We start from the raw sequence: 26,309 nt of genomic DNA, 5'->3' as shown, positions 1-26,309 counted from the left end.
AGGAGAAAAAACTTAGAAGCTGGATGAAGCCAAGCAAACACATTTTAATATTGTCCTCTTAATTTTCTGAGGCTGCCTAAACAATTACTTGGCTGATGTGGTTTCTATGGCTGCTATTACACCAGGCATACGTGCGCTTTACTACCAATGAGAGCAGCAATCAGCACTCTCCCTCTGTCAGGGAGATAACACTCCAACTCCTAATTCAGTCAAGCAGCCTTTGGGCTTTTTGAGCAATGGGAAAGACTCAAAAATCAAAAACTTAGTGTTCTGCATGCCACACTGGGGAGTCAGACAGCCCATAAAAAGCAAATACTGGGGTAGACAGAGTTGTTTATTCAGCTCTACACTGTTTGGTGGGCGCGTGTCCTTTTCTGATTGAGAGACCATTTGCTGTGTGCCATGGTGAATCACTAATTCTGAAATCTGCTCTTCAGAGGCTGCTGGGGCTCTACCCTGAATTTTTAAAACGGGCCTCTGGTTTTTCCTTGGAATCAACTCACTCATGCAATTAAGTCACAACTGCGGTTTGTCCTAATCTTTAAAAAGGAAAATCTATTTCAGAATCTATTCTAACCCTTCAACACCACTATTATGTATTTTACCTCAATTTTGCCCCCACAAGATGTACCAAGGGCAGGAGGCTTAAAAAAACGGATCTTCTAGGCAGTTCATCTTTACTTATTGAGCTCCGACTGTGAAACTGGGGTTTGTGAACAACCACCGTGCTGGTTTAAACGATGTATGGTTGAACTGTGCCACAAATCTTTGGTGTTCCTTTTGAACTGAGATACAAAGCTCAGACCGTTAAGCCATGGGTTGCTGGCTAATATGAGCTAAGCTGACAAAAAGTGATGACTATAAGATAGCTTCATAATCCCTGAAGGAAAGATTATCCCTGTCAGAAATGATGGACTTGGCAGGAAAAAAAGAAGGTAGAGTTGACTGAACCACATAGAGAACTGCTCAACTATACTGACATTTTCTGAAGAAAATGTTTTGTTTATGTTCCACAAACACAAAATACATCAGAAGTAGGTGTACAAGGTTACAGAATAAAATATAAACTCCTTTTCACAGGTATTGTGAAATGTATGCATTTTTTTAAATTATTTTCACTTAATTATACATTTTGCTTTTTATCAATAATAATGCTCATTTACAGTATACTGGAAATATTTTCTCCAACCCCATCTCTAGTTTAAAAAAAAAAAAACATGAAGAACTTGGAAAAGTATGTTCATTTTAAGTTGATAAGTTTGATAAATGGTTATTCATGTGTTTTTATCCCTGTCACTGTAACATAGCTGTGTATCAAATTAAAATAAATCTCAGGACAAGAGGCATTTTTTTTCATCAGCCAAACTTGATGAATGTACAGAGGTTTAGTGTTGTCCACTCCAGTACAGGAGTCCCTATACTGTCTGCTATCTGAAAGACTCTTTACAGAGCCAAAAGAAAACCCTGACAAATGCACCATTACTAAAGTAGTCTAGACTGCAGATACAGCTCACCTTTCATCTCTGACTTAAAGCCATTTATTAGCTTGTTTTAATCTTAAAAAAAACCCAGTTTGTGATCTGTGAAATGAGTCAGTATGTTAAGAGTACTGCACCTTTTTAGCAAGGGTGCATAGCATTCGTTCTTCAAGTATTTATTCTCGAATGTGTAGGTGTTTTGTTTTACCCCTACTGATCCAGTATGAACTCAAAATCAAACTACATCATTATGTTTTTCGACACCAGTCAGACCACCACTTGTAGACAGTGTGATTAGAAAGTATTGCTTTACATCATCACTAGAGGTGCAACGGATCAAAAATCTCACAGTTCGGATCGGATCACAGTTTTAAGTCACAGATCGGATCAATTTTTGGATCAGGAAAAAAAGAAAAGAAAAAAATTTAACATTTACTTATTTACTTATTGAAGTATTTTTTGCCTGTTAAAAACATTCAACTCAAGACTCATTCCACGCAATTATATAAAAACAAATTATGGTACAATATAAGGCAGTATAGGGCTTTGTATCTACCACTCAATTCAATTCAATTTTATTTATAAAGCGTCAAATCACAACAACAGTCGCCTCAAGGCGCTTTATATTGTAAGGTACACCCTATTATACATATATATATATATATGTATATATATCGCACTCTGCTATGATATAATGAGCTGTGACGGTCACGTAGCTTTCCTTGTCCTTGGAGGTCTACCCATTTGCAGTTAGGGCAACAGAAGATGCCTGGGACAGTTCATCCACAACTTTAAACTTTTCCTGCTCATACATGCTTGGAAGGATCTTGGGACTAAAGTGGACGCGCAACGGAATATCATAGCGTGGCTCAAGCACGTTCATCATAGTTTAAACCCCTTGTTTTGCACAACGGAATATGGTCTACGGTTTGCAGTTAAACACCCCAGTAGCTGTTGTAATAGCTTTAGCCCAATCGGATTGGGCAGCAAAGGGCTGCTTAAATACCGCAAACTCCTCTGATGCTCCACTTGGACCGCTAGCGCTGGCCATAACTATCGCTTGACAGACCCACCACGCTCACCATACACATACTTTTTTTTTCTTTTTCGAATCTTCGGATCACGTGCGTGCCGAACCGTGGAGTGGGATCGGTTCGGATTACGGATCAACCGTGATCCGTTGCACCACTAATCATCACTATAAAAAACACCATTCAGAGAGCAAATATACAGTAGTTATGGCCTTAGCAGGGCCTGGTGTGGCTTTAAATTTATATACAGTGGCTTGCAAAAGTATTCGAACTTTCCCACATTTTGTCACATTACAGCCACAAACATGAATCAATTTTATTGGAATTCCACGTGAAAGACCAATACAAAGTGGTGTACACATCAGAAGTGGAACGAAAATCATACATGATTCCAAACATTTTTTACAAATAAATAACTGCAAAGTGGGGTGTGCATAATTATTCAGCCCCCTTTGGTCTGAGTGCAGTCAGTTGCCCATAGACATTGCCTCATGAGTGCTAATGACTAAACAGAGTGCACCTGTGTGTAATCTAATGTCAGTACAAATACAGCTGCTCTGTGACGGCCTCAGAGGTTGTCTAAGAGAATATTGGGAGCAACAACACCATGATGTCCAAAGAACAGACCAGACAGGTCAGGGATAAAGTTACTGAGAAATTTAAAGCAGGCTTAGGCTACAAAAAGATTTCCCAAGCCTTGAACATCCCACGGGGCACTGTTCAAGCCATCATTCAGAAATGGAAGGAGTATGGCACAACTGTAAACCTACCAAGACAAGGCCGTCCACCTAAACTCACAGGCCGAACAAGGAGAGCGCTGATCAGAAATGCAGCCAAGAGGCCCATGGTGACTCTGGACGAGCTGCAGAGATCTACAGCTCAGGTGGGGGAATCTGTCCATAGGACAACTATTAGTCGTGCACTGCACAAAGTTGGCCTTTATGGAAGAGTGGCAAGAAGAAAGCCATTGTTAACAGAAAACCATAAGAAGTCCCGTTTGCAGTTTGCCACAAGCCATGTGGGGGACACAGCAAACATGTGGAAGAAGGTGCTCTGGTCAGATGAGACCAAAATGGAACTTTTTGGCCAAAATGCAAAACACTATGTGTGGCGGAAAACTAACACTGCACATCACTCTGAACACACCATCCCCACTGTCAAATATGGTGGTGGCAGCATCAAGCTCTGGGGGTGCTTCTCTTCAGCAGGGACAGGGAAGCTGGTCAGAGTTGATGGGAAGATGGATGGAGCCAAATACAGGGCAATCTTGGAAGAAAACCTCTTGGAGTCTGCAAAAGACTTGAGACTGGGGCGGAGGTTCACCTTCCAGCAGGACAACGACCCTAAACATAAAGCCAGGGCAACAATGGAATGGTTTAAAACAAAACATATCCATGTGTTAGAATGGCCCAGTCAAAGTCCAGATCTAAATCCAATCCAGAATCTGTGGCAAGATCTGAAAACTGCTGTTCACAAACGCTGTCCATCTAATCTGACTGAGCTGGAGCTGTTTTGCAAAGAAGAATGGGCAAGGATTTCAGTCTGTAGATGTGCAAAGCTGGTAGAGACATACCCTAAAAGACTGGCAGCTGTAATTGCAGCAAAAGGTGGTTCTACAAAGTATTGACTCAGGGGGCTGAATAATTACGCACACCCCACTTTGCAGTTATTTATTTGTAAAAATTGTTTGGAATCATGTACGATTTTCGTTCCACTTCTCACGTGTACACCACTTTGTATTGGTCTTTCACGAGGAATTCCAATAAAATTGATTCATGTTTGTGGCTGTAATGTGACAAAATGTGGAAAAGTTCAAGGGCGCCGAATACTTTTGCAAGCCACTGTAGGTGTGTCCCTCCTTGGGTATCACTTTTTGTACAGCTGACTCTACCCAGCAATTAAGAGAATACCACCCAACCCCCACAACCCTAAATTGAGTAAACAGAGGAGAACAGATGGGTGGATGGAGGGAAAAAAAAAATATTACCAGCCTTCCCACACATGTATCATTGAGTACTGCTGCTTTAATAACTGCTGATATTTCCTTAAGAGTCTTGCTCCCAATATTGATCTTTCTGAGGTGACTTGAATTTCTTCCACTAAAATATCAACACGTCTTTTAGGCCCCATTCCTACAAGATTGCTCAAATAAGTTTTAGCATTAATTAATGCTGTCTTAGCTAATTATAGACAGGTTTCTAACCTTCTTTTTTTAATCTTGAAGAGTAGCTGTCAAACAGTTAACTAAATATTTGCAGAAGAAAGGTTTATATAAAGATTTTCAGTCAGCAAACTGTTTCTGTGCTAGGATGCACACTAGTGAGGGTTATAAATATTCTTTTTATGGCCTCCGACAGCGGACTCATCTCCGTGCTTGTCCTGCTAGATAACAGGGCAGCATTCAATACTGTTGACCATAACAATTTATTACAGAGAACTAGAACACACCATAGGTATGAAAGGAATTACACTGCAAAGTTTCAATCATATCTATCTGAGAGACGCCAATTTGTGGCATTTCTGAGGTATCTTTACTTCAAAAGCTAGTCATGGAGTTTGAAAACATTGTACAGATTTTTATTGCTATGCAGATGACAGCCACCTTTACTTATGTATGAAGCTGTATGATACAAATCAGTTAGCTGAAGTGAAGACGTGAAGGCCTGGATGACTTCTAATTTCCCATATCTAAATAGCCTGATGTCAGATCGCAAAATTTCCAGTGCAAAATTTGAGATTTAAAGGTTACGGCGCTGACTGCAAGATTACGCTTTAAACTAAGCTAGTCATATCACTATTTACATTTAAACAAACAGCTGATATCAAAACAAACAACCATACAACAACGAGTGACAGCACGACCCAGAGTGGAAGAACTCTGGGTTGGTTGTTTGTTGGATCTGGGATTTCATCGACACATCCAACAAACAAAACCCAACAAAGTTAGAAAGACTGATTTGTCAAATGATACTCAGGGCCTACTCACAACCGATAAATCAGGTAAGTGTTTTTAAGTCCATTAACAAAAAGTTGGATCTCTTAGCCATGCTTTATCAGGAGATGAAGGGTTAAAATCAAGCTTAGATTTTTTTTTTGTCTCCCGTGTTGTCTCATGGTAGCCAAGGCTGATGTTTCCATTTTATTATGGAAAAAGGGTTTTGTCATAGGGGTAGGAAATATAGGGATGGACAAGATCCAATAAGGGAGCAACCTCATCTGCGTTATAAAAGGTAAGATAGACACCAAGATAGAGATCTGTAGCATTCCCAAAAGTCTCAGTTTTAATCTGTTTACAAAAACAGAAAAAAAACAAAACCAAAAGCAAAGTTGTGCTTTGGATTATAAAAACATTGACCAGGTTTTGTGTTTGTGTTTCAACTCATCTAACCTCTCTGTGATATTGGTATGTACTTGTAACTTGTACAAAGAACAAGTGTCTGATGGTATCCACACAATGGTACCACACCACACTTGCCAGTCACATACAAAACTTCTCTGAATCCCATTTTATGTAGTTTTTCACCTGTTTGGTACACTTTTCGGCTTACTTCACAATATGAGTTGGGAGTTCATACTCTTATTTTTGCACGAATTACTGTTGTATATTTCATTCCAGAAATCAGTATTTGAGTTCATATTGAAGAAAAATGAAGAAAAAACACAACTTAATAAGACACTCAGAAAGACAAACGATCAGTTAAATGTTAAACTTTAAAATTCAGCTGGTTGCAGTCAATTTTGTAGACATATAAATAGGTATCTTAATGTATTATAGTTGCAAAGTTTTTTAAATGTTGGATAGGTTTTTCTTAAGACAATGATTCAGCAGTTACTGTACTGAGTTTGGAGAGTTAGGCTTTTATGAATTTTCTTGAGTATAGGATAACAGATTTGAAATTGGCAGTATTCAAGAAATTGAACTGTCGATGCCAAAAAGTCTTGTTTAAATTATGAAGGATTGTTTGTTGTTGAGTGCAATTTTTTAAATACGTTCTTTAGAAAGCAAAACATTATTTAATATAAAGGTAACATGAGCAGAGAGTACAAACATGTTGAGGGATGTGTTGGGTGTGTTAGTTCAGTGAGAGAGTCAGAAACTAATGTGTGCAATTATGTCTGCATTTTTATTTTGTTAAATACGAACAAAATTATAGCAGAAGTGCTTCCGCATGTCTGATCAGAAAGAGAGGACCAATGTGATTATTTGGTAGTTCAATGAAAGGCTTGAGTAAGTTAAGAGTGAGAAAAGTTTGCAGTTTTGGCTTGCTATATGATATTTGAAATAAAAAAAAAAAAGAAAAACACTATATTTTCAGAAATGTTTGTCAGCGTTTTTTGTCTGTTTGTTTTTTACTACTTGAACACTAAAGTAGCCCTCACATGAGATGAGAAGGCAAACAAACTCAACAACAGCCCCCCCCCCCACACATCACGACAGCCCCCTGCTCCAAGCTCTCTCTCAACATCATGACATCCTCCTCTTCCTCCCAGTCTTCCTTCCAATCTACTCCCAGTGTCACAGCAGACCAGGTCAGACACCTGAGGAAGTTTTGCCCCAGGAAGGCAGCAGGCCCAGACAAGGTGTGTCCTAGGCTGTTAAAGGCTTGTGCTGCTGAACTAGGGGAGCCGCTACAACAAATCTTGAAATTAAAAGACTGGGGAGAGTGCCCACCCTCTGGAAGACATGCTGCATCATTCCGCTCCCCAAAAAGAACCAGGCCAAAGAGCTGAATGACTTCTGACCGGTGGCACTGACGTCACATCTTATGAAGACTCTAGAGCAGCTCTTTCTCAACCTCTTCCAGCCCCAGGTACAATATGTCCTGGACCCACTACAGTTTGCCTAACAAGGCAGATGTCGGTGTGGAGGATGGTATTCTGTACCTCCTACACAGAGCTAACTCGCAACAGGGAAAAGGCACGGTAAGGATCCTGTTCCTCGACTTTTCTAGTGCCTATAATACAATCCAGCCCTGTCTGCTCCAGGAAAAACTGAACAGACCAGAGTACGTCAGGCTGAAGGACATCACGTCTGACACTGTGGTCAGCACCAAAGGAACTGTGCTGTCCCCCCTTCTCTTCACCTTGTACACCTCTGACGTCAGCTATAACTCTGAATCATGCCATATTCAGACATTTGCGGATGATACAGCCATCATGGGGTGTATCTGGGATGATCAGGAAGAGGAGTACAGGAGTCTGGGGAGGAACTTTGTTACATGGAGTCACACAAACTACCTGCAGCTCAACACATCGAAGACCAAGGAACTGGTTGTGGACTTCGGGAGGTCCAGACCAGGTTCAGTGCCAGTGCCATGTACAAGTACCTCGGACTGTGGGTGGACAACAAACTGGACTGGTCATATAACATGCAGCACCTGCATTAAAAAAAAAAAAAGCCAAAGCAGACTGTATTTCCCCAGGAGGCTTAGGTCTTTCAACATCTGCAGGAAGCTCCTGTGGATGTTCTACCACTCGGTGGTTGCCGGTGTACCTTTCTATGCTGTGTTGTGTAGGAGGAGCAGCATAGCAAAGAAGGACTCATCCAGGCTGGAAAAACTAATCAGGAAGGCTGGCTCTGTGGTCGGCATGAACCTGGACACACTGGTGACAGTGGCAGAGAAGAGGACACTAAAGGAACTGCTGGATATTATGGACAATGCTGGGCATCCTCTGCATGTGGTCACGAATAATCAAAGGAGTCTGCTCAGAGATGGGTTGCTTCTCCCCAAAACTAAGCCCAATAGACTTGAGACTTATTCTTGATGATCTAGATGGTGCAAACTTCAACTATCGCAAAGGCCATACACTTCCATGTACTGTTTTAAAATGTACAGTGATGCCATGTTGTTAGGAGAAATGGTAGATCTATCCTTTATGGTAGGGCTGCACGATTTTGCATAAAATGAGAACCATGATTTTTTTGCTTAGAATTGAGATCACGATTCTCTCACGATTTTCTTTTCCAATATAAATATTTATTACACTTATTAACTGCACATCAACTTCGTAACAGTTGAGACTGAACATAAAAACAATAAATGAACATAAAAACAATAAATGTCTCACATTTTGTCGTTACCGCAAAACGTTGTACTGCTTGTAATTCTGTCTCCACCGTTGCTCGACACTGCGTGTATAGAGCAGGTAGTGCAACATTTGAAAAATAGTTGCGGGATGGCACTGTGTAGCATTTGTCTAGGGTGTTGATCATTTTCCTAAATCCCTCGTTTCATAGTGTTGATGGGAGCCATATCTTTGGTCAGGTGATAAGTGATAGCCTCTGTAATTTTTTTGTGCCTGCGGGAGTTCGACGGGTATGGGGAAGCGCTGTAAAAGGTTCCCATTATTGATGTTTGGGTGGTTGACCGGGACGGATTTTCTTCTGTCACTTTCTTGGCCTTTACAGCTTCGTCATCTCTCATGTGCTCTTCGTTGTTTTATCCCTGCCAATTTTAGCAACCAGCTGGCTTCTGTGTCACGTGGTATAAGGCTCCGCCCTTGTCATTTGTTGCGCAGGAAGAGTGAGCGCTTGTTTTCATGCAGATTATGTCCCGGATCAAAATGCAGTACAATCGTCATCTTTTTTTCTTTTCTTTTTTTAAATCGTTGTCATTTGGAAATGAGATCGCACATAAGTATGAATTGAGATCGCGATTTTCTAACGATTAATTGTGCAGCCCTACTTTATGGGGTTCAGTACAGCAACAGTCAGCTATTTTGAGTTCTGAGCTTAGCAGATTGTTGATGTAACAGATGTGAAGATTAGACTTTGTGAAGAAATGATACAACATCTTTATTAGAGCCATAAAAATGAACAATATTTAGGAAAATACTTCTCAAATGAGATAAAGTGTCTTTTGGGATCAGAAATTGTGTAAGCAATCACAAGTACTTGAAATGCCCAACTTCTTTCTACAATTAAGTTCAATATTCTAAGAGTCTGGAAAAATGAACACCATATCCTTCCAGATGATGATAAGAACTGGCTCCAAGTGCTGCCATGTCCTCTTCTTTATCAACCTTTATTGCAAACCAGTTAAGTTTTCCTTCTGTGTCCTTTTTATAGAGATTAAACATGTCCCAGAGAAGGAAAATATCAACCAGGAATATGAACAAGATAAATTTAAGACCAGCTCTTAATATCTTGTGTCTGCCTATGCCTATGGAGAATTGGTGATCAGCACTTTTCTTACTCTTCACTACTCTGTGTTTGTGTTGTTAAAGAGTGTGACTGTCCGAGATGGTAGAACAGGTCTTGCTTTTACCTCTAACCTTTAAACACCAAAAACCTTTAAGGCTTATTCAGCCAATTTGAGTGACTGTCCTGACAATTCAAGTTGAAAGTGTTTATCATGGTATCCATGTCATATTTGGTGGCATAAAGCATGTGTGAATATTTACATTCCGCAAACTCGAGTCTTCACTCTTCACTGCTCAACACTGATGAATGCAGCACCTTTGCCATAACAAGTTGCACTTTTTAAATCCAGCATGCATGTCATTGCCAGGACTATGGATCAAATAACCTGTGTACATGCGAGTGCCCAAGACTAACAGACCAACTTAAAGAAAAAAAAAAAAAGCTTTATAGCACCATTGGAGGCTTTATAACTACACGTTTATCTTAAAATGAGCTCTGCTTGCTCCCTTTAAATCTCCCTTTAAAGCACAACAAGAGGGGGAATAACTGAATGAGAGTATATGCATGGCCACCCTTAATTATGGATTTCTCCGAGAACTCCAATTCAAAAGAGATAACTCACTAAGTCATTGATTTTACTTCCAAGCGGTTGCACTCACTCAGCCGAAGAAGCTGGACAGAAGTTTACTCCCTCCTCAACCTTTGTTACAGTTCAAGATTCAATAATACAACAAAACACAAGATCAAAGAGCAGATAGATGCCTGAATAGGATTTTTTTTTTTTATGTTACCACATCGTATTTACTAGGGGTGCAACGATACACAAAATTCACTGCTCGGTTCGGTTCGATACTTTGGTGTCACGGTTCGATATTTTTTCAATACAAAAAAATGTATCGAAAAAATACATTCGATAAATGTAATTTATTAAAATTATAAATATATATTTTAACTCAAAAGTAGTTTTTAAATTTAATGTTGCTGAAACAACAAAATAATAAAAAAATAAATCTATCTGATCGAGAAATCCCTCATCTTTGGAAAAGAGAGTTTATTACAGAGAAATGGCTCTTTCCAAAATAAAAGCTATACTATACCCTTCTTCTGGGGTATATTCTCAGCAGCATATTAAACATATCAGGTCCCCATAAGGAGACTCATGTGCTAACGGCTGTCTAAATGACTCGGGTAAAGTTTGTAGCATGCGTGCTTGTTGTTTTTGTCCTCTACAATGTTACGTGGAGATCAGGGGCAGTACCCCTGGACTGGCAGACCGGGGTGGTGGTCCCCATCTTTAAGGAGGGAGACCGGAGGGTGTGTTCCAACTACAGGGGGATCACACTTCTCAGCCTCCCTGGGAAAGTCTATGCCAGGGTGCTGGAAAGGAGAGTTCGTCCGCTAGTCGAACCTCGGATACAGGAGGAACAATGCGGTTTTCGTCCTGGTCGCGGAACACTGGACCAGCTCTTTATCCTCTCAAGGATACTTGAGGGTGCATGGGAGTTTGCCCAACCAGTCTACATGTGTTTTGTGGACTTGGAGAAGGCATTCGACCGTGTCCCTTGGGGTGTCCTGTGGGAGGTGTTGCAGGAGTATGGGGTGTCTGGCCCATTGCTACGGGCCATTCGATCCCTATACAACCATCGCAAGAGTTTGGTTCGCATTGCCGGCAATAAGTCGGACTCGTTCCCGGTGGGTGATGGGCTCCGCCAGGGCTGCCCTTTGTCACCGGTTCTGTTCATAATTTTTATGGACAGGATTTCTAGGCGCAGCCAAGTGGCGGAGGGCCTTCACTTTGGTGGCCTCAGAATCTCATCTCTGCTTTTTGCGGATGATGTGGTTCTGTTGGCTTCATCAGGTGAAGGCCTCCAGCTCGCACTGGAACGGTTCGCAGCCGAGTGTGAAGCAGCGGGAATAAGGATCAGCACCTCCAAATCTGAGGCCATGGTTCTCAGCCGGAAAAGGGTGGAGTGCCCACTCCGGGTCGGGGATGAGTTCCTGCCCCAAGTGGAGGAGTTCAAGTATCTCGGGGTCTTGTTCGCGAGTGATGGGAGAAGGGAGCCGGAGATCGACAGACGGATTGGTGCTGCGGCTGCAGTGATGCGGACGCTGCACCGGTCCGTCGTGGTGAAGAGGGAGCTGAATGTAAAAGCGAAGCTCTTAATTTACCGGTCGATCTACGTCCCTACCCTCACCTATGGCCACGAGCTGTGGGTAGTGACCGAAAGAACGAGATCACGGATACAAGCAGCAGAAATGAGCTTCCTCCGAAGGGTGGCTGGCCTCTCCCTTAGAGATAGGGTGAGAAGTTCGGCCATCCGGGAGGGGCTCAGAGTAGAGCCGCTGCTCCTCCACATCGAAAGGAGCCAGTTGAGGTGGTTCGGGCATCTGACAAGGATGTCTCCTGGGCGCCTCCTGGGTGAGGTGTTCCGGGCATGTCCCACCGAGAGGAGGCCCCGGGGCAGACTCAGGACACGCTGGAGAGATTATATCTCTCGGCTGGCCTGGGAACGCCTTGGTGTTCCCCCGGATAAACTGGAGGAGGTGGCTGGGGAGAGGGAGGACTGGGCTTCTCTGCTTAGGCTGCTGCCCCCGCGACCCGGCCTCGGATAAAGCGGATGAAGATGGATGGATGGATGGATGGATGGATGGACGATTATTATACCTGGTGACGCTAAAGAGTATTTAAAGAGTATATAGCTACCTAGCTTACCAATTAACCTAACCCCACTACTGCATGTCTTTGGATTGTGGGAGGAAACCGGAGTACCCGGAGAGAACTCGTGCAAACATAGGGAGAACATGCAAATTCCAAACAGAAAGACCTTGGTCAGATGGTGACTTTGAACTTAGGATTTTCTTGCTGCGAAGCAGCAGTGCTAACCACCGCACCACTGTCCTACATAAATGCATGCACATGCACACTATGCTGAAATAACTCTAGCTTACCTTCGTGGACGGTCACCCCACAGTTGTCACACTGAATGATTTCATCTGCATCCTCACTGTTGTCTCCCAGACAAACGCAGCAGATGAGAATGTGTTGTGTGCTCCAGGTCTGGGACCGATCGAGCAAAGCACCCTGGGGAATCAGAGAGCAGAGTCAGAGTCACAAATCCAATTACTGACATTCATGAAAGCTGTTTAAGTTGATTCTCTTGAATTTACTCTGATGACATCAAAACCTCTCATTGGATTGCAGGCATTCTATGACTCGTGTTGTACTTTGGTGTTATGGAGCACCACGCAAAGGTCCCAATGTAAAGGCCAGCTGCCTTAAATTTAGTTCAGCTGTAAGCTAAAACAAAAGCTAAAACAAACTTATGGTATTAAGCTCTTAGATATTACAGATATTAATACATGGTATATGCATTTTAGATTATCATCTCTGATTTTGGAGTAGGTGTTAACAACACTCCTGAAAGGAGTTTCTATTCTTAATAGATAAAAAACTAAACCAGCATATGAGAGAACAAGAAAACATATTCCCATGATGCATTGAGTATTTTCTTTTTCAGTCACCTTTCTCACTCAACATGTGTTAATAAACATCTCTGCATTGAAGCACACTTGGTATTAATCTCTGGATCTCTTCCACAGCATGGCTGTATCCCAATTCAGGTTCTGCAGCCTTAACGGTCCTAAAGGGCCGCATATTCACAGGCCGCTAAGGCCGGAGGTGCGAGGCTTGTAGGCTTCTGAAATGGGACGGTGCGAAATACTGAGCTTCAGTAACGATTCAAGTTGCATTTATTTATATGTCCTGTCACCTTAAATCTTCACTCAAAGATAAGTATCTTTGACAGTGTATATACAGTGACTTGCTAAAGTATTCGACCCCCTTGAACTTTCCCACATTTTGTCACATTACAGCCACAAACATAAATCAATTTTATTGGAATTCCACGTGAAAGACCAACACAAAGTGGTGTACACATCAGAAGTGGAACGAAAATCATACATGATTCCAAACATTTTTTACAAATAAATAACTGCAAAGTGGGGTGTGCGTAATTATTCAGCCCCCTTTGGTCTGAGTGCAGTCAGTTGCCCATAGACATTGCCTGATGAGTGCTAATGACTAAATAGAGTGCACCTGTGTGTAATCTAATGTCAGTACAAATTAGAGATGGACCGATCCGATATTACCTATCGGTATCGGTCCGATACTGACCTAAATTACTGGATCGGATATCGGAGAGAAATAAAAAATGTAATCCGATCCATTAAATATAAAAAAAACCACCTCACAAAACTTGCGACAGGGCGTAACTCGGCTCATAACCGTAGCACGTCGGAGCAGTATGCGTCATGTGATAGAGCGGCTGTGTGTATTTGTAGCCTCGCTACCAAACCAGCATTTCATCTCCGAGGAAGTTATCCCAGAGAGAAGTAAAGCAAGTGTGTAAGTTCATCTCTGAATGTTTGTAAAGCATTCCCGCGTTAAGCTTAACAACCGATATATGGAGCGACTGCCTCTCTCTCCCTCACCTTCCTGCTGCTACTTCAATCGTGAAACTGCTTAATGATCAGCTGATCGGCTTTTCTGTCGCTAGTCCGTCTCTCTTATTTGTTTTTGGCCCACTTTGCACCAGAAAGAGGAACCCAGCGGCTGAACAACAGCAGCACGTTTAAGCTTGATAAGCTGTTGTTAGAATTTATTTAATATTACTTTCTACACCAGGATCCTTTTCTACGTAGCTGACGGCTGGTAACTGTGCAGGGGCGGATCTAGCAAAGTTTAGCCAGGGGGGCCAATAGGGCATGAACAGGGAAAAGGGGGCACAAAGACATACTTTTCTTTCTTATTCTCATTTAAAATGTCTAGCTTTTAATAAATAATTATCTGAATCTTACACCCAAAGTTTTAATCTGATGTAAAATGTATAGAAGTCCATTACTGTATATAGTAACTGTTAAGTCTAATATACCCTAGTAAGCTATAGTACTTTTTTCTTTGAGAAGGTACCATCTGTGAATTCTGCAATTCTGTTGAAGAAAGATGTTGAATCTATTTAATTATTCTTGAAAAATAATTGATTTCTGTGCATTTTTTTTCCACCCTGCATCAAATTAAAGTTGATTACATCGATTAAGCATCATGAGGTGGAGGGTGGGGTGGTTCCCTATTTTTTTTTTTCTGGGAGTTTGCAACCCTATTAGTTAGGTTGCTTAATATTTCTGCTAAGTACTCTTTAAAATACCAGAATAGGGAGGATTAAGTTTATTAGATTGATCAGTATTGCTGAACTATGAAATATTTTGGGCGCAGTGTATTTTTTACATAGAGGTATAACAGAATAGCTTTAGTGTTGTTGTTTATTTAAACTTGAGTATGAACTTATACAAAATGCAGCAAGATATTAAAAAAACAGTTTTATTGATTAAAAAACACACTATATCGGATTCATATCGGTATCGGCAGATATCCAAATTTATGATATCGGTATCGGACATAAAAAAGTGGTATCGTGCCATCTCTAGTACAAATACAGCTGCTCTGTGACGGCCTCAGAGGTTGTCTAAGAGACTATTGGGAGCAACAGCACCATGAAGTCCAAAGAACACACCAGATAGGTCAGGGATAAAGTTATTGAGAAATTTAAAGCAGGCTTAGGCTACAAAAAGATTTCCCAAGCCTTGAACATCCCACGGAACACTGTTCAAGCCATCATTCAGAAATGGAAGGAGTATGGCACAACTGTAAACCTACCAAGACAAGGCCGTCCACCTAAACTCACAGGCCGAACAAGGAGAGCGCTGATCAGAAATGCAGCCAAGAGGCCCATGGTGACTCTGGACGAGCTGCAGAGATCTACAGCTCAGGTGGGGGAATCTGTCCATAGGACAGCTATTAGTCGTGCACTGCACAAAGTTGGCCTTTATGGAAGAGTGGCAAGAAGAAAGCCATTGTTAACAGAAAACCATAAGAAGTCCCGTTAGCAGTTTGCCACAAGCCATGTGGGGGACACAGCAAACATGTGGAAGAAGGTGCTTTGGTCAGATGAGACCAAAATGGAACTTTTTGGCCAAAATACAAAACGCTATGTGTGGCAGAAAACTAACACTGCACATCACTCTGAACACACCATCCCCACTGTCAAACATGGTGGTGGCAGCATCAGGCTCTGGGGGTGCTTCTCTTCAGCAGGGACAGGGAAGCTGGTCAGAGTTGATGGGAAGATGGATGGAGCCAAATACAGGGCAATCTTGGAAGAAAACCTTGAGACTGGGGCGGAGGTTCACCTTCCAGCAGGACAACGACCCTAAACATAAAGCCAGGGCAACAATGGAACGGTTTAAAACAAAACATATCCATGTGTTAGAATGGCCCAGTCAAAGTCCAGATCTAAATCCAATCCAGAATCTGTGGCAAGATCTGAAAACTGTTGTTCACAAACGCTGTCCATCTAATCTGACTGAGCTGGAGCTGTTTTGCAAAGAAGAATGGGCAAGGATTTCAGTCTGTAGATGTGCAAAGCTGGTAGAGACATACCCTAAAAGACTGGCAGCTGTAATTGCAGCAAAAGGTGGTTCTACAAAGTATTGACTCAGGGGGCTGAATAATTACGCACACCCCACTTTTCAGTTATTTATTTGTAAAAAATGTTTGGAATCATGTATGACTTTCGTTCCACTTCTCACGTGTACACCACTTTGTATTGGTCTTTCACCTGGAATTCCAATAAAATTGATTCATGTTTGTGGCTGTAATGTGACAAAATGTGGAAAAGTTCAAGGGGGCCGAATACTTTTGCAAGCCACTGTATAGATGTATCATATATAGGAGACAAATATTGTTCCTTCAGTATGTTGACATTACTAAATTTGGCTCAATGCTTACATATATGTGTAAAAAGAAAATGTACGAGCTGTGATAACTGTTTCTTACAGAATGAAGAGTAGACTGATATATTAAATATTCCTTTATTGGGTGAGAAAATCATACCATGTCATAACTGCTTTACGTCATACAGAATAGATATCAGAGCCTTAAACAGGCTGACTTCTGCTAAATGGGTCAAACTGGGCAGAAACTATACAAACACATAACATCCTTATAGAATATGATGCAACACTATAGATCAACTTACCTCAGAATATATAAAGCATATAAACAATTACAGCAATATGATGCAACAAACACAGCAGTGCTACTAATCCAAAATACTCAAAGCTTCATTGAACTGAAACAAACATTTATTTTTAGCTCCATTCTGCTGCTGATACATACTTCAGGTTTCTGAATATTAAACTTGTTGCTGCCTTTCATAGTGTGTAACTTGAAGGCCCTGAGTACTTTCTCCCACACTGAAAACACTGGAATGATAAAATTATTTGAACATTACCTAATAAGACTGATTCGGGACAGACAATTAGTTATTTTAAACTTTTCTAGCAGTCCTTCACAAACAGGGAACAGTCTGTCTATTCTCTCCATCTGTCAGCTGCTGCTGGCTCTTCCTCCTCCTCTTCCTCACACACTGCTGAGTTTGTCCTGGTGGATCATCAGGGGTGCAAAGCCTCACAGATGATGTGCAGCAGTGGGTCCCTCAGTCTGTCCTCACTCTGGACACTTGCAGTCGTCACACATGGAAGTCAAATTTGTGATGAGCTGCAGGATTCAAACACAAGTGTAACTTATAAATATATGTTCATACTTTTATTCCACAATCAGAGAGAAAGAAACAGAGAGAGAGTGCAGGACAGACAGACAGGTGACAGTCTCAGGTGTACACACTGCTACAAAACAGCACAAGAGGAGGAGGATTTAGTGTTTGTGTTATTACGAGTGCTAAACAAGAAGAGTTCCCAGATGGTACAGTGGACACATGTGTGACTGCTGTGATTAAAGCATCTTTCTTTCAGCTTAACGAGTGAACCGTCAGCTCGTTCAAACACACGTTAAAGTCCATTTGGCTCGACACCACCGAACAGAGGCAGCAATATAACATAGCTAACATTAACAGTGCAGTGAATCCTGCTTGTGCCGTCATATTCAGGACTGCAAACCGAGCAGCATTCATTGACGTTCAGCTTGTTGTGTTTGTGGATATATGACTGACTTTAATTATCCATAAAATCATCACATTCTCTGTAAGATTAAGGTCAACTATTGGATGGCACATATATTTTAAAGTAAAGGCTTTAAAACCAAGTTAGTACAAACATCACTAATGTCACATAACTTTGCCGACATGTGGCCAACAGTAATGTTTTAATGTTCTTCATTAAACATTTGCACATAAATACGTGACATAATATTCAGTACTTACTTTTAAAAGTTTACTCTTTGGCCGCTCCGCTTCCACCGTTTTTTTCGGCAAAATTATCCACACCCACTGCCACGCTATGAAGTCTGGGATATGTTGGGTCACGAAGTCTACACTGCCACATCCTTAAAATTCAGGGAAATAAACGACGCACTTGAGGGCTGCATTTCAAGCAGCCTTTGAATTGGGACAGCCTTCGCCGCGACGTAATCGGCCTTAAAATGCAGCCTTTAAGGCTGCAGACCCTGAATTGGGATACAGCCCATGTCTTTTATCCTGTCTTCCTTCTCTCACGGCAGATGGCCCCGCCCCTCCCTGAGCCTGGTTCTGCCGGAGGTTTCTTCCTGTTAAAAGGGAGTTCTTCCTTCCCAGTGTTGCCAAAGTGCTTGTTCATAGGGGGTCATATGATTGTTGGGTTTTTTTTCTCTCTATGTATTATTGTAGGGTCTACCTTACAATATAAAGCGCCTTGACGTGACTGTTGTTGTGATTTGGCGCTGTATAAATAAAACTGAATTGAATTGAATGTAAAAGAATTTTAATAAATGAACAATAAAAATTAAATTTTCTTATTAACAAGAGTTCAACCTCCTTAACAAATATATTCTCTGTTGACCCCAGTTTAAGATGGACTCTGACCATCAACTCAAGTTCGATGTGAACACAAAGACTGTGCTGAGATGTTTGTAAGACTGCCCTATCTGGATGTCGTGAATAAAGCTGGATTATACTCCATATTAATTTTTTTTTTAAAGAAAATCTTTTGTTAAGTACAAAGAATTATAAATAACCTCAAGTACAGGCAAAGGTTAAAGTCTAATAAAAGAAGACATATATGCAATCTAAACTAAGGTATAAAAAATGTAGCTTTACTTCATCTTCTTGGAAGGATTTATGACGTTAATAGGAGGCAAAAAGAGTCCTGACAACGTTTTATCTCCTGGACAAGGCAGATTTGGTGTGTGCATAGTTATGAGCTCTTGTACATGTGTGTCTGCATTTGACTGCAATGAAGAGAGACCAGCATACAGTATCAGGATTCAAGTTTGCCCTGTGCTTTGATGCAAAGCTTTTGTGTTGCTAAAAGCAAGATGCTGCAATAGTTTTAAATTGTGTTGACAGGCCAATATTTTTATTGATTTGTTCGCTTTTTCCTCCTGTCAGAGTTTGTTGATCATGTGCTTTGTTCAACGACTTCCACTCTTTTGGGTTTTTTTTTTTTTTAACCAGTAAAGGTTTTCATAATAATTACAGGTATGTTTTGGATGCTAGAACCGTGTTTTCCTTCACTCAACCTGAGCTCATAATGACTCTGCCTCTTTGCGGCGTGTGTGTAGGTGGGCTCCATCTCCACATTAATCCTCTGAGGTCCGGGTGTAGTTGGCTGTTTTTGACTACTTTTGACTTTATATTTCACCTTTAAATATTGGCATTATTCGTTTCAGCACAACCATGTCTGAATTTACCATTTATTTCTCTTTATTTTGACAAACTGTGTGAACACAATTGACCTAAACTCACATAAAAACAAAACCAAACGTAAAATCTGAGTAGTTAGATTTAGAATAATAAAATGCACAACACAAATTATTTTTCTAACTTAAAATATAAATTGTTAAATTGTTAACTTAAGCACAAATTTTGCAAACAATAAAGTTATACATAATTATTTACCTAGAAATGCTGCCAATGCTTTAGGTGTTTTGGGGTTGTTGGGGTTTTTTTTTTTTTTTCACAGCCATTTAAAACTATTTACAAAACAGGTGCCACAAAAGGATGCCACACAAATTATTTGTGCCACTCCAAAAATAGTTTCTGTCTGCCACCAAGACACGGTAGCACATCACAGGCCCGACAACAGAAAGTTCAAGTTTCTTTATTTGCCACATGCATAGTTATACAAGTATAACACACAGTGAAATGTATCCTGACACGCTCCTCGACATGTGCAAAAATGGGGGGGGGGGTAGTACAGGAAGAACATATATATATATATATATATATATATATATATATATATATATATATATATATATATATATATATATATATATACACACACACACACACACACACACACACATATATATACATTGGGTGAATGTGCAGTAGTAGCAGCAAGCAGGTGAATTCTGTACATTAATAAGAATAGACATCTGACTATTTTACAGAATAGACAATATAAACATATTTAAAATTAAAGGAATTTGAAATGTACATTGTGCCTGGGTTTAGAGTGTCTGGAAAAGAGAGTCCTGTCTCAGTCAATTATAGATGATGTGAGAGGGCAGGTGTGTGTGTGTTTAGGGCCTGGATGGCTTGGGGATAGAAGCTCCTCTTGAGTCTCTCTGTCTTTGCCCGGATGATGCGGAACCTTCTACCAGATTGCAGAAGTTGGAACAGTTTGTTGCCAGGATGTGACGGGTCCTTCAGAATCTGCGCTGCTCTAGTCTGGCATCTCCTGGTGTAGGTGTCCTGAAGCGGGGGGAGAGCAATCCTGCAGCAGCATTCTGCTGTACGGATCACTCTCTGGAGAGCTTTTTGGTCCTTCACACAGCTGTTCCCAAACCACGATGTCATGTTCTGTGTGAGGATGCTCTTCACAGCGCCTGTATAGAAAATCCTGAGGATCTTTGGAGAGACCCTGAACTTCCTCAGTTGTCATAGGTGATACAGGCGCTGCCTAGCCTTTTTGGTCTGGACCTGAATGTGGGCAGCCCATGTCAGGTCTGAGGAGATGTGGACACCAAGATACTTGAAGGACTGCACCCTCTCCACTGGAGCTCCATTGATGATAATGGGCTTGTAGTCTCTGTGCTGACTCCTTCTGAAGTCCACCACCAGCTCCTTGGTCTTGCCGACGTTCAGCTGGAGATGGTTGTCCTGGCACCATGATGCCAGATTCTTCACTTCGTCCATGTAGGCCGCCTCATCGTTGTTGGAGATGGCACCCAACACCACTGTGTCGTCACAATGGTGTTGGAGCCGTGGGTGGCCACACAGTCTGAAGTGTAGAGGGAGTAGAGCAGTGGCGAGAGGACACATCCCTGTGGTGCTCCTGTGTTGATGGTGATGCTGTTAGAGATGCATCTACCCACCCTCACCACCTGAGTTCTGCCAGTGAGGAAGTCCAACACCCATGCACACAGACGACTGTTGAGTCCTAGATCCCTCAGCTTTGTGAACAGTCTGCTGGGCACTATTGTGTTAAACGCTGAACTGTAATCAACAAACAGCATTCTCACATAGTTACCCTGTTTCTTGTCCACGTGGCTGAGGGTGGTGTGCAGGACGTGGGTGATGGCATCCTCTGTGGATCTGTTGGGTCGGTAGGCAAACTGCAGCGGATCTGTGGTGTCTGGGATGGAGGAGGAGATGATGTTCTTCAGCAGCCTCTTAGGCACCTTCATTACTACCGAGATCAGTGCAACTGGACGGTAATGTGGGGACGACAGACTTCGCCAGGGACTCGTTGAAGATGTAAGTGAACACACCTGGGTCAGCACAGCAGCGCAGCAGACGGCCGGTGATGCCGTCTGGCCCCGCCGCTTTCCTTGTGTTCACTCTCCTCAATGCTGCTCAGACGTCATGCTCCGCAATGCTGGTCACCGGTCTCTCGCTGATGACGTCAATGTCCTCGGTAGTCAGGCGGTAGATAGCATTAGCCACCTGGCTAACCTCGAAACGGGCGTAGAACTGGTTCAGCTCATTGGTGAATGCAGAGTATCACTCCCCCCGTTTTAGACCCAGAGACAGCATTGACATTGCATCATTACATCTACCTTTGGTGGCTTTTTGGCTACCATCTGTGACATTCAGTAGTGGACTCATTGTTTTGACACACAAAACAAGGCCAATAACTACACTACTACGCAACACTACACACATGTCACAAAACTTCCAAATGCCACATGTTACCATATAAGTTTTTGATTAGTTGACATGACGCATTTTTCCACCAACAGAGAAGGGAGTGTTCATCCTGTAATTAAGGGTGCCATAAGGGCGCTAATCAAAAAACATTTTACTAGTTATTATTATTAACAATGTTTTGGTTTGAACTGCTTTTTGAAACATGTGTCTGATCTTGTACTCACCTCACTGCCCTTTCCCTGGGACATGCTATCATTGGTCAGCTCTTCATCAAAAGCACTGCTGCTCTTTGTCTTCTTTTTGGACTTCTTCGCTTCTTTGTCACTATCACTGCTACTATTGATATTGTCATCACCATCTTCCTTGTCATCATCATCATCATCACCATCGCCATCGCCGTCATCGTCATCATCATCATCGTCGTCGTCATCATCGTCATCGTTGTCATCGTCATCACTAGCACTTTCACCACCCTCTTCATCTGTGCCTCCTTTCTGAGAGTTTGCTTTGCCTTTCTTCTTTCCTGCTGTGGGTCTCCAGTCATTATCATCTTCACTATCGTAGTCATCCATCTCGTTCAGGTCTTCCATGGTGGTAAAGTCCAGAAGTGGGCGGTTCCTGCGGAAATTCCATTTCTTGGGCTCAGCTTGAGACTCTTCAGCATTTACATTGTTGGATGCAGACACTAAGGAAGATCCAGTTTCAGCAGCTTCAGCAGGCTCTGAAATTTTCTTGGTCTTACGTCTGCCTTTGGGTGGGATGACAGTGGGAGTGTCTTTGGTGGAACTGTCTGAGGATTGCTGCCGTTTGCTCTTCTCCTCATCCTCACTCAAGTTCTCCTCAGCAGCCAGGTCTTTGGCCTCCTCCTCATCTATGCCATCATCTGCTGAAGCAGCATTATCTGAGTCACTTTCTGAACCGCCTGCACTCACTTTGGACCCTTCTTCATCACTGCCATTGCCTGTGCCCTCTGACCCTGTCACAACAGAGAAGCAAGGATCTGTGAGATGACTGAAATGTCTGGCTGTTTCTCCAGCAGAATCCACAATGTGGAGGAAGGTCTGTTTACAGTCAAACTGGCATTAATAAACTTAGTACAAAAAGTAAAGAAATTTGGTACCCACAATTTCATTTTCTTTACAAAACAGGCACCATGTAAGGGGAAATAAACAGACAAACAAAATTTTCCCAACTTTATATGTATACACCTCCTCAGTGTTTGTTTTGACTTGTGACTCCTTTGATGTATTTTTCTTTTAAAATGCCCAACTGGTGACAGCAGATGCCCGCCCTCCCCGAGCCTGGTTCTACTGGAGACTTCTTCCTGTGAAAAGGGAGTATTTCCTTCCCACTGTCACCAAAGTACTTGCTCATAGGGGGTCATATGATTTCACAGGACTCTGTTAAGTTCTAAAAAAAAAAAAAAAACTAAGTACACCCTTACTGTTTCCATATTAATTAAGAGGTTAAGTAGCAGCCAGGTGATACTAACCAAATTAATTAACTGATCATCAGCAAGAGTGACAACCTCGGGAGCATTTAGGTATCTGTTAACACAATGCCACAATCTTCTGGCAAATGGACGTACCAAATTCACCTCAAGATCAGACCAGGCAATGCTCAAGAGAAACTGCAAAACAACCAAAACCTACATCTCAGATTCCACAGGCACCAGTTAGAGTGTGAAATTTTAAAGTTCATGACAGTACAGTTAGAAAAAGACTAAATAAGTATGAGCTTTCTGGAAGGGTTGTCAGAAGAAAACGACTTCTCTCTTAAAATAACATATTTTAATTCTACAAGCTCTCACATTTTGCGACATAATTACCTTCACAGTCTCTGTCCACATTGAAGTTTTACTTGGCAGACTGTGCAAATCAAGAAAGAAGCCCCTGCTTCAAAATCAGCATCTAAAGCTTGACTAAAATTTGCAGCTGCTCACATGGGCATCATCCTCTAGTATAGAAAGATGAAGATTGACTTCCTCCAAATTCCTCAACTTCATCTAAAATCAAAAGCTTAACGGTTAAAACTGAGATGCAACAGCTTTATCCAGCAGGAGAATTATTCCAAAGACACATCCAAACTAGTTTCGAAATGGCTGTAGTAGGGTACAATAAAGTCTCTGGATGGTCCTCTCAAAGCCACGAAAATAACCCTATAGAAAATTTCAGAAAACCATCAGAAGAAAGCCTAAGGTGATATTTTTCACCTTTTTTGTGCATAAAAAAAATAAATAAAAATTCATAGTTTCAACATTTGATATGTTGTTTTATGTAAATTAAATACCTGGTTTAAATTATTTTCTTTTATTTTCTGATACTGCGAAGTCATAACATTTTTATTTATAATTTGCGCAGCATTTCAACTTTTCTAAAAGAAATTAAATTAAATTAAATTAAACAGTTTGCATTTAAGTTAGCCAGCCAAAAGCTTATTAGTCTCAAGCCACTTGGACTGTTCATTTCTAAACAATAAAAAACTACGCATGTATTTAATCCTTTTAGACATCACAAAGGCCATACTTACCTGAAGCATCTCCTACTTGAAAGTCACTGTCATCTGAACTGTCATAATCCAAGGCATCAAGCAGAGAGGCAGCAAGTGGTTTTACCTGCCGTCGCTTTAAACTGCGGTCCACTACACGGGGGAGTCCCAGAAACCAACAGACAAGAATGCAACATTTCAGTAAGATGTCATGAGCAGAAAAACACATCAGAGAAAAAAAAACTATAAAAAGCAGATAAGCTTTGCACATTTAACCATGCAAAATTGTTTTTACTTTATTGCCTAATGATCATTACAAAGCATAAAAGTGATAATATTTTATTTGATAGTATTTCAAATAAAATTGGGCTACGAAAAGGAGATGCTGGCAGGTCGTTATGTGCCCATATGTAAAGTGCAGCGTTCTGTACTGCTGACCATAATGTTTTATTACTGCGATTACAGCATGCTGTAGGTATTAAAGGTATGCTGAAGTGGTTTGAAACATGGAGAGTCCTCTTCACACACTAAGATTAATTATGGAGTTCCATAAGGTTCTGTGCTAGCACTAGGGCTGCTCGATTATGGCAAAAATGATAATCACGATTATTTTCACTGAAATTGAGATCTCGATTATTTGACGATATTTATTTAACAATAACAATGTATTGAATAATGACTTTAAAGATGTCAAAAAATAATATAAAATAGTGTGCAAATAATGATTACAGTGGAAATGTTTGCAATATAAAAAATAAATGAAAAATGTAAACATCTATGTTTAGTGAACTTCAAAATACTGCACAATATTTGATCCACGTCTGACTCCGCGAACACATAATGTTTCCACACCACTGAAGTCGTTTTATCTCTCTTTTCAACCAGCGGCATTCTTTCTTCAGCAGCCATTATCCTCTCCTCTACAAATAACTTCTGCTTAGCTTTCCGAGCTTTCCGAGCAACCCTCGGGTCCTCTTAATTGTTGTGACGCGTGTTCGAAACGCAGAGAGGTGCGCTCGATTTGCTACACGGAGCAGAGCGAGAGTAAAGCACGAGGGAGGTGCTAATAATCGGCTTAGTCATTTTTAATGATCGTTGAAAGCCCAGATCGTAATCTAGATTAAAATTCGATTAATTGAGCAGCCCTAGCTAGCACCAATTATTTTTACATTATACATCCTTTCCTTAGGCTGTATCATTAGAAGGCACAGAATACATTGTTGTTGCTATACAGGTGATGCTCAACTTTATCTATCCAAAACAGATAACACACACTATTTAGTTAAACTGCAGGAATGTCTCAAAGGTGGGTAGATGACCTCTAATTTTCTGCTTCTAAATTTAGATTAAAAATTAGGTTATTGTGCTCGGCCATAAAAAAGTCTTACAAATATGGAATCTAGCCTCTGGATGCCACTACCTTGACCTCCAGTAGCACTGTGAGGAGTCTTTGAGTTGTTTTTGACCAGGATATGGCCTTCAGTGCACATATTAAACAAATATGTAGGACTGTTTTCTTCTGCACAATCTCTCTAAAATTAGAAACGCCCTCTCTCAGAGTGATGCTGGAAAACTAGTTCATACATTTCTTGCTTCCAAGCTGGACTATTATTTTAAAAAAATGCCTAAAAACTCACTGAAAAGCCTTCAGTTGATCCAAAATGCTGCAGCAAGAGTACTGACGGGCACTTGAAAGAGAGAGCGCATATTTCTCTATATCGGCTTATCTTTACTGGCTGCCTGTCTGTGACTGTCTGACAATCCAGGTTCAAATTTAACGTTCTTCTCATCACATACAAGGTCTTGAATAATCAGGCCCCATCTTATCTTAAAGACCCCACAGTACTGCATCACCCTAATAGAGCACTTCGCTGGAACACAACGTAGAGTATGACAATGGAACACTGTGAACTATGGGTTATTCCCTGAATTGAGGGGAAAAAAAGAGGAAAAAAAAAATGGGGTAGACTTAAGTGTCCATAAAGGGCTGAAAAATGTCAATGAGAGAGCCACTGACAATTTG

The 26,309-nt window shown here is 41.2% G+C and overlaps 1 protein-coding gene across 6 annotated transcripts in view; it reads right to left on the bottom strand.

The window, feature by feature from the left end:
- phf14 (PHD finger protein 14) overlaps positions 1–26,309 on the bottom strand; it is a 144,981-nt gene that overhangs the window by 117,395 nt on the left and 1,277 nt on the right. For all 6 annotated transcript variants that reach the window (XM_025902161.1, XM_025902162.1, XM_025902163.1 and 3 more), the window contains exons 3-5: positions 24,329–24,439; positions 22,024–22,775; positions 12,603–12,735 (exon numbers count right to left, since the gene is read on the bottom strand). In XM_025902161.1, coding sequence (XP_025757946.1) covers positions 12,603–12,735; positions 22,024–22,775; positions 24,329–24,439 — 996 coding nt within the window. The remainder of the gene's footprint in view (positions 1–12,602; positions 12,736–22,023; positions 22,776–24,328; positions 24,440–26,309) is intronic.

Source organism: Oreochromis niloticus, linkage group LG22, assembly GCF_001858045.2.
Source record: "Oreochromis niloticus isolate F11D_XX linkage group LG22, O_niloticus_UMD_NMBU, whole genome shotgun sequence".
Classification (NCBI taxonomy): domain Eukaryota; kingdom Metazoa; phylum Chordata; class Actinopteri; order Cichliformes; family Cichlidae; genus Oreochromis; species Oreochromis niloticus.
The sequence above is the reverse complement of the archived record's forward strand: the minus strand, read 5'-3'. Positions and strand labels throughout refer to the sequence as shown.